Below are 13,419 nucleotides of genomic sequence, written 5' to 3'. Positions count from 1 at the left end.
CTGTCTATCAAAAGTCTGTGTCTGAGGTAGAATCATAGAATAGTTTGGGAAGGGGCCTCCACCTTTCTGGGCAACCTGTTCCCATGTTTCACGACCTTCATTGTAAAAAATTTCTTCCTTATATCTAGTCTAAATCTACCCTCTTTAATTTAAAACCATTACCCCTTGTCCTATCGGAACAGGCCCTGCTAAAAAGTTGGTCTCCATCTTTCTTATAAGCCCCCTTAAAGTACTGAAAGGCCCCAATAAGGTTTCCCCAGAAACTTCTCCAGGCTGAACAACCCCAGCTGTCTCAGCCTGTCCTCATAGGAATGATATTTCATCCTTCTGATAATTTTTGTAACCCTCCTCTGGAACTGCTCCAACAGGTCTATGTCTTTCCTGTGCTGAGGGCTCCAGAGTTGGATGCAGTACTCCAGGTGGGGTCTCATGAGAGTGGAGTAAAGGGGTAGAATCACCTCCCTCAACCCACTGGCCATGCTTCTGATGCAGCCCAGGGTACGATTGGCCTTCTGGGCTGCAAGCACACATTGCCAGTTCATGTCCAGCTTTTCATCCACCAGTACCCCCAAGTCCTTTTCGGCCAGGTTGTTCTCAATCCATTCATCCCCCAACCTGTATTGATCCCAGAGGTTGCTCCGACCCAGGTGCAGGACCCTGCACTTGGCCTTGTTAAACCTCATGAGGTTCACACAGGCCTACTTCTCAAGCTTACCCAGGTCCCTTCCCTCAGGCATGTAACTGCACCACTCAGCTGGTGTCATACGCAAACTTGCTGAGGGTGCACTCAATCCCACTGTCTGTGTCACTGATGAAGATATTGAACAGTACGGGTCCCAATATGGACCCCTGAGGGACACCACTCATCACTGATCTCCATCTGGACATTGAGCCATTGACCACTACCCTCTGGATGTGACCATTCAACCAATTCCTTATCCACCGAACAGTCCACCCATCAAATCCATATCTCTCCAACTTAGAGAGAAGGATTTTGTGGGGGACCATGTCAAAGGCCTTACAGAATTCCAGACAGACAACATCTGTAGCTCTTCCCTTGTCCACTGATGTAGTTACACCGTCATAGAAGGTCACCAAATTTGTCAGGCATGACTTGCCCTTGGTGAAGCCATGCTGGCTGCCTTGAATCACCTCTCTGTCCTCCATGTGCCTTAGCCTAGCTTCTAGGGGGATCTGTTCAATGATCTTCCCAGGCACAGAGGTGAGGCTGACAGTAGTTCCCAGGATCCTCCTTTCTACCCTTTTTAAAAATGGGTGCAATGTTCAGGTTACTCAGGTGGTCACAAACCTGATCTTCTCTTACAGTTGGAGGGACTTTGGTCCCCCAGTCCCCGTTTTGTAATCCATCCACTTGAGAGGTGTGGAAAGAGAGGCTGCAAGTGAAGGCTGAAGCAAAAAAATCAGCCTTCTCCTGATCCATAATTACCAGTTTGCCAGTCTTGCTCTTCAGGGGGTATCGCTTTCTTTGACCTTCCTTTTCTGGCTGACATACCTGTAGAAGCTCTTATTATTCTTTGCATCCCTTGACAAGTTCAGCCCCAGCCATGCCTTGGCCTTCCTGACCCCATCCCTACACAACAAAGCAGCATCCCTGTACTCTTCCCAGGATACCTGTCCCTTCTTCCACTGCCTGTGCATCTCTTTCCTGCCCTTCAGTTTGACCAGCTGGTCTCAACTCAGCCGTGCTGGTCTCTTACCTTCCTTTCCTGATTTCTTACACTTGGGGATTAGGAGCTCTTCCACTCTATGGAAAGAGTCCCTAAAGGTCTGCTGGCTCAGTTATGCTCCCTTGTCCCTGATGGCAGTTTCCCAGGGGGTCCTATTGACTAAATCCTTGAAGAGCTAGAATTTTGCTTTCCTAAAGTTCAGGGTCTTGATGTTACTCTTTGCCTGACCTATATTCCTCTGGACTGCAAACTCCACCAGTGCACAATCACTGCAGCCCAGGCTGTCTCCAGTCTTGGTGTCACCAATTAGATCACTTGCATTGGTGACCAACGCGTCCAGTATTGCATCCCCTCTGGTAGGGTTATTACCTAGCTTAAGTTATCCTCAATGCATTCCCGGAGTCTCCTGGATTGCCTACAGCTTGCTGTGCTATTTTTCAGCAGATGTTCAGGTGGCTGAAGTCCCCCAGCAGGACAAGAGCCTGTGAGTGCAATGTCTCCTGTAGCTGGAGTAAGAAGGCTTCGTCAATAGGCTTGGTTAGGTGGCCTGTAGTAGACCCCAACCACAAGGTTCCCTTTGCTGCCTCGGTCTCTAATTCTTACCCATAAGCTTTCAACCTGCTCGTGGCTGTACTTCAGAGACAGTTCTTCACAGTCTATCCTAGGGCAACCCCTCCACCCCTCCTTCCCCACCTGTCCCTTCTGAACAGCCTCTAGCCATTAATAGCTACACTCCAGTCATGGGATTGTCCCACCAATTTGCAGTAATGGCAACTAGGTCATAGCTTTATAGCAGCATGGTGGCCTCTAACTCTTCATGTTTGTTGCCCATGCTGAGTGCATTGGTGTAGAGGCACTTCAGCTGGGCTGTCAGCTGTGTCACCTTCTTAGAGAAACACCCCTTAATAATTCAGATAGTCACCCTTAATACCTTCTGTATGTGATGAAGAGAAAGAGGTACTTTTACATCTCACTTTATCCCTCTTGTTTCAGACAGCTGCTTTAAGAAGAGGTGATTAGGTCCCTAAAAGTGCTTATTTCTTTCCAGTGCTTGTAAAGAAAAACTAAGCAACTACTATACGCATCTAAATTTGATCAGATGAATAACAATCCAGAGAAACATTCACCTACACAGGGAGAAACAGCAATCAGGATCGTAACTCTGGAAAGAAAGTAATTTCAGTACTGCAAATGCAGCCAGGGGTGAGTATGCTACAGGTGCGCATAGGTCAGTGAAAAGCAAGTACTAGACAAATAAAATGACAATTAAAAAAAAACAAAAAACAACCCAACATTAAGAAAGAGGCAGAAATTGCTAAAGTACAGGTATTTGGCCACTGATATTTCATATCTAGCAAAAGTAGGTAGTGAAGATGCAGATCCATTAAGTCATTTGGATCTCCCAGTGATTCATACCAGAGTTTAGGAGAAGAAGAATAGATTCAGCAGTAGGTCTTAGACAGAGGAGCCAATGTAACTCAGACCTGAGTTGTATAAGTAAATCTTACCAGAATAATGGATATTATTTTGTAGTCTTTTAATATTCTCTGTGGGTCTTTACCAAAAAGGGATGGGTTACTTTTAGATATAGCAATGTCCACATGCACATGTGCACAAAACCAAGAGACAGAATAGCACGTGAGTCTAAAAATGAAATATAGCTCAATAGCAATGATATTTGTAGCAGGTGAAGGACAGAACACAAGATTGCTATTAAATAAGTCATAATTTATTACACGTGCCTGTATTTGGATGCCCAGTTAAGTACCTAATTACATGAAAAATGCAATTGCCGTGTAAAGCGATGTTAATTTTCAAGAACACCTGCTGAGCTCAGGGTTGTCATTCAGGTACCTGCTCAGTTGCATGCTGTTGTGCACCACCTGTGGAAAATATTTGTGTGCCTGTCAGGAGTCTGGCACAGGTTATTAGTGAAGAAAGCTACGTCTTTGCAGGATCAGCAGGCAGTCCCATGGTCTATCCAGCATAGCTGACAAATTTCATTATGATTCCTAACTGGATCCCTGGCAGTGCACCTTTTTTTGTTTTGATGAGGGGATGTGCAGGGAGAGCCCTTTCTCTGCTCAGACTGTAGATGCTTTTGATTTCTTGGATTTCATCTCCAGTTGATGAGTCCTCTGCTATGCTTACCTACATATTTTTTTTATTCTTTTCTCTACTTCCTTGACACATGCTGTATGCCATTAGAGAGCAAAAAATACTCCTAGAACTTCTATTCTTAGTGCTGGTCCATTTGCTTTGTTGATTATCATCCTAACTGTCAAAGAAGTGAAATGGCATTGCTTTGCAGTACCTGCACTCTGTAGTACTAGCTTTCACATTGTTCTTTGTTTCCTTGACAGGTAGAAACTGTTTCTGTTTTTCCTCATGAATGCTTTATGTGGGATACCGAACAGCTCACAGTGACAGCTAAAACACAGCAAGCAGCACTAAAGGACGTTTCTCAAATGTTTTTCTTTGTCCTTTCTTCACACTGAGGATGTTAATAAGACTCAAGACTATCTGTGTTTTTCTATGGAGGATAGGATCTTTACTGCTTAAATATCTCTACACTCTTGTAAATATTACTTAGATGACAGAAAGTGTGGATTCGTTCTGGGAAGATTCTCTGATTTCTTGTACAGCTTTGGCTTTTACATATTGTTTTAAAAGCTTATTTCTTGGACCAAAAGTAACATCTTACCTATTCATTTATTTTACCATAAATTGCAGGGAATGAGGTTGAGGGAGTGGAGTGCTTTGACTGTCCTGGCAAGGGGCAAGTGAGCAGTGAGGGAGGACATGTAGCTACAAATGTGGTGGAGCAACCATTTCTCTCCAAGGAACTGAAGCCTAAGAGCTTTAAAGAGGACTTTGCAGCTGTCCTGTTTCAGAGCCTAGTTCAGTGACGTATTAGATGTTGGAGCTGATAGAAACTTTCCAGAGAATCACACAGATTTGACATACTGTAAATATTTTTTATGAATATGGTTAAACTTTCAACAGGCACCAGGCAGTAGGATGGTTCTTGCTGGTTGGTGGTGCACCAGTTCCCTGAACTACTGCTTTTCTGGCCTTCTTGTCCTCATTCAAGGGAGTTTGCCTGTGCAGAGACATCTCAGTGGTTGAGAGCCAGCTCTTGAGCTCCTGGAGCAGCTAATTCATGGGCAGCCCAGCTCTCCTTACCTCAGTGCTCAGAGGCACATGTCTTGGGGTCCAGAAGGCTGAGAGCAAACAAGAAAATTCTGCTCTTAGTATCCCAGAATTTATTTGTTTTTCCTCTGACATATGTTATCTGGCTTTTTAAAAAATCCCATACTTGAAGAACAGCTGATGGGACAGTGGCGAGAGATACCCTCTACAGCTTTCCAGCACTCTTCACAGAACGTAATCACAGACCCTGTATGTTTCCACCAAAGGTTCCTCCATGCCTCTCTGTCATATTATGTCATCGTCGCTACCTGGGTGATTTCATTTTAGCTAGCGAAAAAAAGAAGCTGCTGTCTCTTTAGATTGTATAAAGCAACCACACAGTGGTTTTCACCTATTCCCTTTGTCTTCATCTACTGAGAAAAGCTAGACCTCTCTCCAGCAAGCAGTTCTCTCTCATGCATTCATCATTCTCTTGACCCCTACAAGTTGAGGACTCTCTGCCTTCCGCCCTGTTTCTCAAATGCAGATGCCTGATGGCCTGTGCAGAGCTCTGTGCCACGGCTAGACTGCTCCATGTACCTGAGCTGCAGAAGGCATTTGCTGCTACAATGCTGGGTCAGCCTCCAATTTACCCTGCTGACACATGTTGCACTTTTGGTCGTGCAACCAATTGTTGTTGGTTCCTATAGGAAACAACAGCATGAGATGATGGCAGTGATAAAGCCATTGATCTTTAGGTGCTTGTGGACAGGCAAATAGGCATAGATGCTGCCCGCTAAGCAGCGGTTTAAAAATGACTGTGATACCAAAACCTTTCTTCAAGTCTAGCTTGCAAAACCAGCTCTCTGGGCTCCATGGAAAATTTAGCATTTCTTGGTGTTGACACTATGGCTCTGAATTTCAAAGCAGAACGCAGAGCCACCTCCAAACAAAGGGACAACTGGATGCAGTGGTTTAGTTCTCAGTCCTAGTCCTCAAGGTTTCTAGTCTGGGCATCTGGCTGAATGCACCAGAGCTCCCTTCTGGTTTGTAAACTTGCCTTCCCCAAACACCATGGCACTGGAGAGGTGGTGAAGGGAGGAAGGCATTTCTGCCATGGAACATGCAAGCATGGACCTGAACTGGGAAGTTGTATGGTTGGACATGACCCTCTGAGTCCTAGAGAGCACAGTGAACTCAAAGGCAAGATAGCATCACTTTTTTTGCAGAGAATGTTTTTAACGCTTTTTGGTTTGTGTCTTCTTCTCCTTCACTTTTCCTTATACTGTCAGTAGTGCAAAACCAGACGATAAAAAAGTAATAAAGGCAAAGAATTTTGCTCTCTCCAACAGGAATTACCTGATTTATAGATGTTCAAGGAGATTAAAAAAAATTGTGAAAATAACCATAGAAGAGTTTCCTGATCAAATCTTTCAGACAGTCATTCTCTCTTTTGAAAAAGAAATGCAGTCTTAAAAACTAAAAAACCAACACAGAAGCACATATACATCCAGGCATACATGTGCAAGTACAGAGATCTATGAAATATATTACACACATGAGCTTAGCTTTATTCCAGTATATGCCTATGGATTAAATTCCAACTGACTGAATTAAATAGGAAAATTTCAACTGCATTAAATGGAGTCTAGTTTTGTATACGTGTTTGTACAGAACAGAAGATTTGTGTATTCATAAGAAATTAAAAAACTATAGTTCATATATAGGTATAGATCAGCTAAATAACAATGGCCCAATCATATTGTTTTGTTAGGCAAAAATAGAATTTTCAGTCTCTTCTTAGGATGATAGCCTTTTAAGTATATTTTTACTTTCTGTTTACATACTAACTTCACCAAAAGCAAATAAATTGAGTAAGAGGAAATGCATCTGCTCTGTACATATTTAATCCCTTCTCTTTTCATTCTTTTCACACAGAGATTGAAAGATTTAAAACAAAGGGAATTTGCTCGAAATGTGGCTTCAAAGTCATGGAAAGATGAGAAGAAACAGGAAAAAGCACTCAAGCGGCTCCACCAGCTTGCAGAGTTACGGAAGCAGTCAGAATGGCAAGTATTTAAAATTTATATTACGTTTTAATGCTCTCTTTCCGCAGTCCCAGAAGAAATCTCTGCATTTTTACTCCTACACTCTGCAATGTACAGAGATCGTGTATACTGTAACCTGTTTTCAGCTGTCCCCAACTCCAAATGCTCCTGTTCTGCAAACCATAAAATTGAAAGTCCCTGAATTAATTACTTGTTATTTGAAGGTTTGTGCTTCTCTCTCCTGTAGCTAGTTAATCTTGTCTCTTCTGAACTAAGTGGTTTGAAGATGTTCTTATAATATCACCATTTTACCCTATTCAAACTGACCTGAATAGATTAGTGTAACTGTCTTATCATTTGAATGTAAGTGAATGGGAAGGGAAAAACACTTTTTAGAGCATCTGTACTTAGTCTGTGAATCATTTTCACTACTTTTAGTATACTGAGATTATTCTCAGAGTTTCTCTGCAGAGTAATTGAAGTATCATTATGTGAATGAAAAACAAGTAATTAACTGAGTTAAGTTTATCCAATGCTGTTAGCTCTATTGATGAATATCAAGATACAGTGCAACATTTGCACTAATAAACCTTTACATTTGAGAAATCTCCTTTCTTTAATGACACGGAATGCTTCAGTAGAATAGATTGCCACCAGACCAATTGTTTATGTTAATCTATGACCATAGTTAAGTAGATAATTAAACTGGCAGCTTATTGTACCCTGGAAATAATAACATTCACAGTTTATTATACACTCATTTTGGCCTATATAATTGCTTTTGAGTAATCTGCTGAAATATAACAATTTAGTGCTAATGTATCACTTTTATGGTTACAACTCCCTTTTCATACAAATCTACTAAAAGAAACGTTAACTGCCTGTGGGAAGATGCCTTTATGCCCACACACTTGAAGATGTAGTCTTAGCAATAAGGTCGGAGATAATAGGAAAACCAGAGTGAGACTGGGAGGGAACAAGCAGGTTTGCTTTTAGAAAGAGCCGAGAGTCCATAATCCTTTACAAAGGGCCTGGAAAGACAGTGCTTGGTATTCCTAATGACCAATAGGTTCAGGGGTGGCTGAGCACCGTGATCCTGGCGGAGGAGTGGCATTCCCAGTTGCTTGGGCAAGACAGAAAGCCAGCCTTTCTAAGCAAAAGTTGACACATACACAATTGTTATTATCCCTGAGTACTGTATACAGTTGCAACAGAGTTACAGCAAGCTAATACAATTTGACAACAAAATTACTGTTAATCTTGTGCACAGCAAAACTGAAAATGCAGCTTTATTTTGCTGTTCTACAGAGACTTTGAAAAGAATCTCTTTACACGCCTTCTCCAAGAGATAATTCTTTCTTGAGGTACAAATAGGGGTGAATTTGTATCTCCTGATGCCAGATCGGTGGCAAATGCAAATATATTCTCAGAAATGCATACATTTTCTCATACCCTGAGTTGACCCTACTCCAGGGAGTCTTTATGTCATTCCCACTGCTGGAGATCAATGCATTTTTATAGCATTTATAAAGCACGCTAGCCTATTTATAGATAGCTGTTATGCGTATCTGGCAGTCATAATTTACTCATATTTAATTAAAAAAAATTTTAATTTTTAATCAAACTGTGTACTGAAGCTGGTTCCAAAATTTTTTCATGTAAGTGTACTGTAGTACTGCATTGATAACAAATGTAGATAATCGATCTAATGAAATACATGTTTAAAATATTACTTGGAATAACATTTCTATGGTGGCTATGTATGTCTCATCTCTAATGGAAAATGACAAGTCATTCCAATCTCAGTTTATTATCTATTGCACGAAATCAATGATTTACCATGTTTGTTAAGGCTTTCTTAGAGTAGGTTGATTTTTTTTTTTTTAGAATGCAAGAAAATTAAACCACAGATTTAAAATTTGAGAGGTTTTTCTGTAGAGTAAAAAGGTAGGACACAGAAAGAGAAAGTATGGGAAAGTAAGTCAAATGGTGGTTGATAATGAGAGCACTGAAGTCGCCATTAATATTGACGGAAATCCACTTTGTGTCCTTTTCTCCCCCAATGTTTGGTGATAGTTTTAGCATTAATATCTCTTTAAACATTTCACAAAGTTATTTATCATGGAATAATATAAAGATAAAATAAAAATCTACTCTTAAAAAAACCATACATACACATACCCCGCCTCCCCAAGCAGGCAGAATGTTGCCTTTTCTCTTAGAGTTTGATTCTGCAGATGCTCCAGGTGGAAGTGTCTCACTTTGAACAAGGCACAATTGCCTTTGCAGTGGTCTATCAGAAAACTAAGACTTGCCACAGACCAGATTCTTACTGATATAATTTAGGGTAAGACAATATTATTTATTCTAGATGTACATGGGCATAATTCTGAAAATGAATGATGTGATGATGTGATGATTTCAAATCTTGTTATTTCCTGCACATAGACTGTCTTGTCCATATAGAAGCCCAAGTTCAGGGCTAGACTGCACATTTACCCTTTAGAAACTTTAGAAACTTAGTTATCCCTCGTAACAGCATGAGTGACACCCTTCTTGACCAGACAGACATTGTCAAATACTAGTTCTGTCTTGTCTTGGTTACTTAATACAGCTTTTCTTTCTTTTATTTATTACCTTACAGCATCACTGGGAGTGGACCATTGCTTAAAGCCCCCAGATTAGTCGTAGAAAAGCAGCAATCACCAGATGGCATTTTCCTATACAAGGGTGGCAAGTTCACAGCCAGTTCTCAAAGAACTGCCACAAGTGAAGGACAAGGTTTCTCCAGCGGCGTACTAGAGAAACAGCAGTGTATCATAAGCAGGCACCAGTTCCCTACTGAAAGACCCCAAGCACTTGGAAATCAAGTCTCACAAGTGTTCCCAGATAACACCAATGCTTCTCAAAGGACAGGAGTGTCTTTCTCATTCTCTAAAAAAGTCCCTTTGAAACTCGAGTCCTCAGCATCAGTCTTTAGTGAGAACTCTGAAGAAGGAAATGATTGTAGTGAGTCCTCCAACCATAAAACAAAGCAAGCTCTTGAGGGCTGTCGTTCTGGCACACTTTTGGAGGAGGACGTGAAAGGAAGCTTGGATAAAGGGTCACCTATTACACAAGACCAAATGGATTTGGATAACAGTGCATTAAGTCCTGTAGCAGCAAAACCTAAAATGCTAAAGGATAATGATAAAAGTAGCGATAGAGAATTAGAAGAAAAGGTCAGTGCTCATCCTTCATTTTCCAAAGTCAAAATACAGCTTTCAAATTTGGATTTTTCTGGTTCACTTAGAGAAACAGAGCAAGAGAGCAAAACGAATGAGTCTGAGCAATTGTCAGAAACTCCCGTTTCACCTCCATGCCAAGCTAGCAATTTTGGTACACAGCCGAACACCTACAAGCACAGCAACACCAACCTGCCTGACCAGTTACCTGAGCTCCCACAACAGCCAGAACCTCAGCTGGCACATGCAAGCAACATTTATGAGAGTCCTGGAGTGATAAAAAGAGAAAGATCTTTGGAGGGTTCAGAAACCACAATTGGGAATATGGAAACGCTTCCAAGGGAGACCATGGTTAAAGAGGTTAAGCCCCAGGCATTGCCTTTCCTCCATGTAGTCAGCAAAGATGGCACTACTGCTCTGCAGTGGCCCACAGAATTACTTTTGTTTACAAAAACTGAGCCCTGTATTTCATATGGCTGTAATCCATTATATTTTGACTTCAGACTCTCTTTAAATCACAGAGATGGTAAACAACATGAAACAAACAAAGAAAGCTGTAAAGAGCACTCTATAAATAGGACTGCAGATGAAAATGAAGCCTCAGGTTTAATAAAACACAAGCAAATGTCAAATGAACAAGATAATCAGTTGTTGAAACCAAAGAAGATGAAAGGTTCCCTAAATCCAAGAAAGGCCAAGCAAAAGGCTGAGTCAGACATGGAGAAAGAAATGAATGAATATGGTCAAAAATGCATTGCAGATTATTGGAATGAAAATATACCCAAAGTGCCTGCTTACCTTGATGTCTCACAACAGGATTATGTGACAGAAAAAAGTCTTCACACAACAACACTGAGAAGACCTTTAAAGCACCATTTTCATAGCTGTGAAAGAAAAAAAGAGAACATTAGAAATGAAAGCATTTCCTTTTCTGCTCTCACGTCTAGGATTAAAAAGTCTAAAGCTGCAAAATGTCATTTAATTTATTCTGAGGAAAAGCATGAAAACCAAAATGACTGCAGATCCATTCAAGATGTGGCCAGCTGCAGCAGTGACATAAGTGACAGTGGAAAAGACTCCACTGAAAGTTTCCTTAGTTTTAATTCCAGTTCAAACAGCAGGTATTCAGAAAATGAAGGATGTGGAAGTTACATGAGATGCTGGAGATTCCCATCTCCTCAAAAGTCCTCCTCTGACAGACATTCCAGCTATTCTGACACTTCAGTTAATAGTATGAGTAGCTACATGAGTCCAACATCAAGCAGTCACAGCAGAAATCATTTGCTTTTTTGTTGTAAGAGAAAAAGCAAGAGAACTGAAAGGCACAAATGTAAACACAAAAAGCACAAGCGTACTTTCGCATCTGATGATACAGACGAGGATTATCTTTGTTATAGTAGAAGTCATAGAACAAGAAACTGTACACAGAGGGGCACAATTAAATATCAAAGATGTTCAAGGCATAAAGTTTTACAACACAGAGACAGATCTAAACACAGCAAACATAGGCACCTGCATTTTGGCAAAGTGCATAGTAGAAGTAGAAGCTACCATAGCTCCAAAAGTTGTTCCACCAGAGATTCAAGAAGCAGTGAAAGATCATCTAGTAGCAGAATATCAAGAGGCAGCAGTTCAGGATCCTTCTCAAAAGAGACTGACAACTGTGACAACAAAACAAAAGAGGACACAGAAAGAGGTTCTAACACTGAAGAGGGAAAAGCTGAAGCTGCACATTACGACTCTCTGCATGTGAATGGACAGTTAAAAAACCTTGCCACCTGCTCTTCTGAAACCCTGGAAAAAGACATATGTGGAAAAAGAAAGTCACTGACAGCCAAGTTACTTTTAGAAAGAGTGCAGTCCAAGAAAACCCAGGAACAAGTGCAAAATTCAGAGAGATTTTCAAACACTTGTGGGGTAGAATTAAAGGATCACTCACGAAGTCACTTTGCTCTTCAGTTCCCGTCATCAGTAGATGACATTGCAATGTTACCTTTGCCAGAGAAACTGCTAAGCATAAGTAAAAATGACACGGGGCATGATGAATTCAGCTCGTTGGAAACCAGTCTGAAGAAAAATAACTTTGAAACATCAGAGGTAACTAATGTTGCTCTTTCAACAGGCACTGATTATGATAATTGTCTTTTTAAAGACATCATTCAAATAGGAACAGGCTATCAGAGCCCAAGCATAAAAAGGAGCACAGCAATAAAGGAACAGTCCGGTCTCTTCATTAGTGAAGTGCAACCCTTTATACAAAGCTGTGACCCAGTACCAAATGATTTCCCTGGTGCTTTTCCCTCTCATAGATATTCTGTTGTTGCTGATTCAACAGAGACCAAAGAAGAACTACATGATGTAAACATGGACTTGAACCGGGCAGAAGGCATTTCAGACTCTCTTTGTGACAATGCTATGCAGAAGTATGATGACACAGTAAATGACGCAGAAGTGTACAGTAAACCCACCTCCCCTCCTTTAACACAGCAACCTATCACGTTTTCACCAGAGGAAGTAGACAAGTACAGGTTGCTGCAGCTGCAAGCCCAGCAGCATATGCAGAAACAACTTCTGGCAAAACACCTGAAAGTTTTGCCTGCCCCAGGACCATCTGCCTTCTCTGCAACACCAGCAGTTCCTGCCCTCCCTGTTCAGCAGCATGCTACTGTCACCACCATCCACCACACACTGCTGCAACGCTTTGCTCTCTCGGCATCCGTACATCCCCACGGCAGCCATCTCTCCCTAGCACACCTCCACCCCCTCTCTCAGGCACATTTTGCCCCCATATCACTTTCCCCATTAGCCCCAGCCCTCATTCCCACCCACCCTGCTTTGCTGACAGGACACCCATTGCACTTGGTCTCCACCACCCCCCTCCACCCTTCCCCACTGACCTTCCCTGCACTGCCACACACCACATATATCCCAGCCTTATTTACACCACACGTGAATGCAGCCACACCATCTGCTCTACATCCAAATCCCTTAGTTCATCCATTTTTCCAAGGACAAGAGCCCCACCACCATTCTTGTTCTAGCCAGACCCAACAATTTCCTACAATAAAAGAAGTTTTCAGTGTTTCTAGCTATTTAAACTAGCCCAAAAGATTACACCATGGCTCCAAACCCAAATTTGAATACAATAAATTATTTAGTGTTCAATCACATGTCTGAGGGGAAATCTACTGTTTTGCTGAGAGCTTAACGGCAAATATTTTAAAGTCCCCATTCTGGTTGACAGCATATAAATGTTGATTTAGTTCTTGTATCACTGAGTAAAAACCGGTTTAAAGTCTCTTATGATACTATCACAAGGAGGACGGG

The 13,419-nt window shown here is 41.5% G+C and overlaps 1 protein-coding gene across 1 annotated transcript in view; it reads left to right on the top strand.

The window, feature by feature from the left end:
* The window catches only part of ZNF804B (zinc finger protein 804B), a gene marked incomplete at its 5' end in the record, with an annotated part of 29,267 nt that extends 16,073 nt beyond the window's left edge, over positions 1 to 13,194 (top strand). Inside the window, 2 exons of the mRNA XM_009890358.1 lie at positions 6,759 to 6,889; positions 9,513 to 13,194. Of these exons, the coding sequence (XP_009888660.1) occupies positions 6,759 to 6,889; positions 9,513 to 13,194 (3,813 nt within the window). The remainder of the gene's footprint in view (positions 1 to 6,758; positions 6,890 to 9,512) is intronic.
* Positions 13,195 to 13,419: the final 225 nt, after the last annotated feature.

The sequence above is a fragment of the Charadrius vociferus genome, unplaced genomic scaffold (genome assembly GCF_000708025.1).
Source record: "Charadrius vociferus isolate BGI_N301 unplaced genomic scaffold, ASM70802v2 scaffold348, whole genome shotgun sequence".
NCBI lineage: Eukaryota > Metazoa > Chordata > Aves > Charadriiformes > Charadriidae > Charadrius > Charadrius vociferus.
This window is presented reverse-complemented; position numbering and strand designations above follow the sequence as displayed.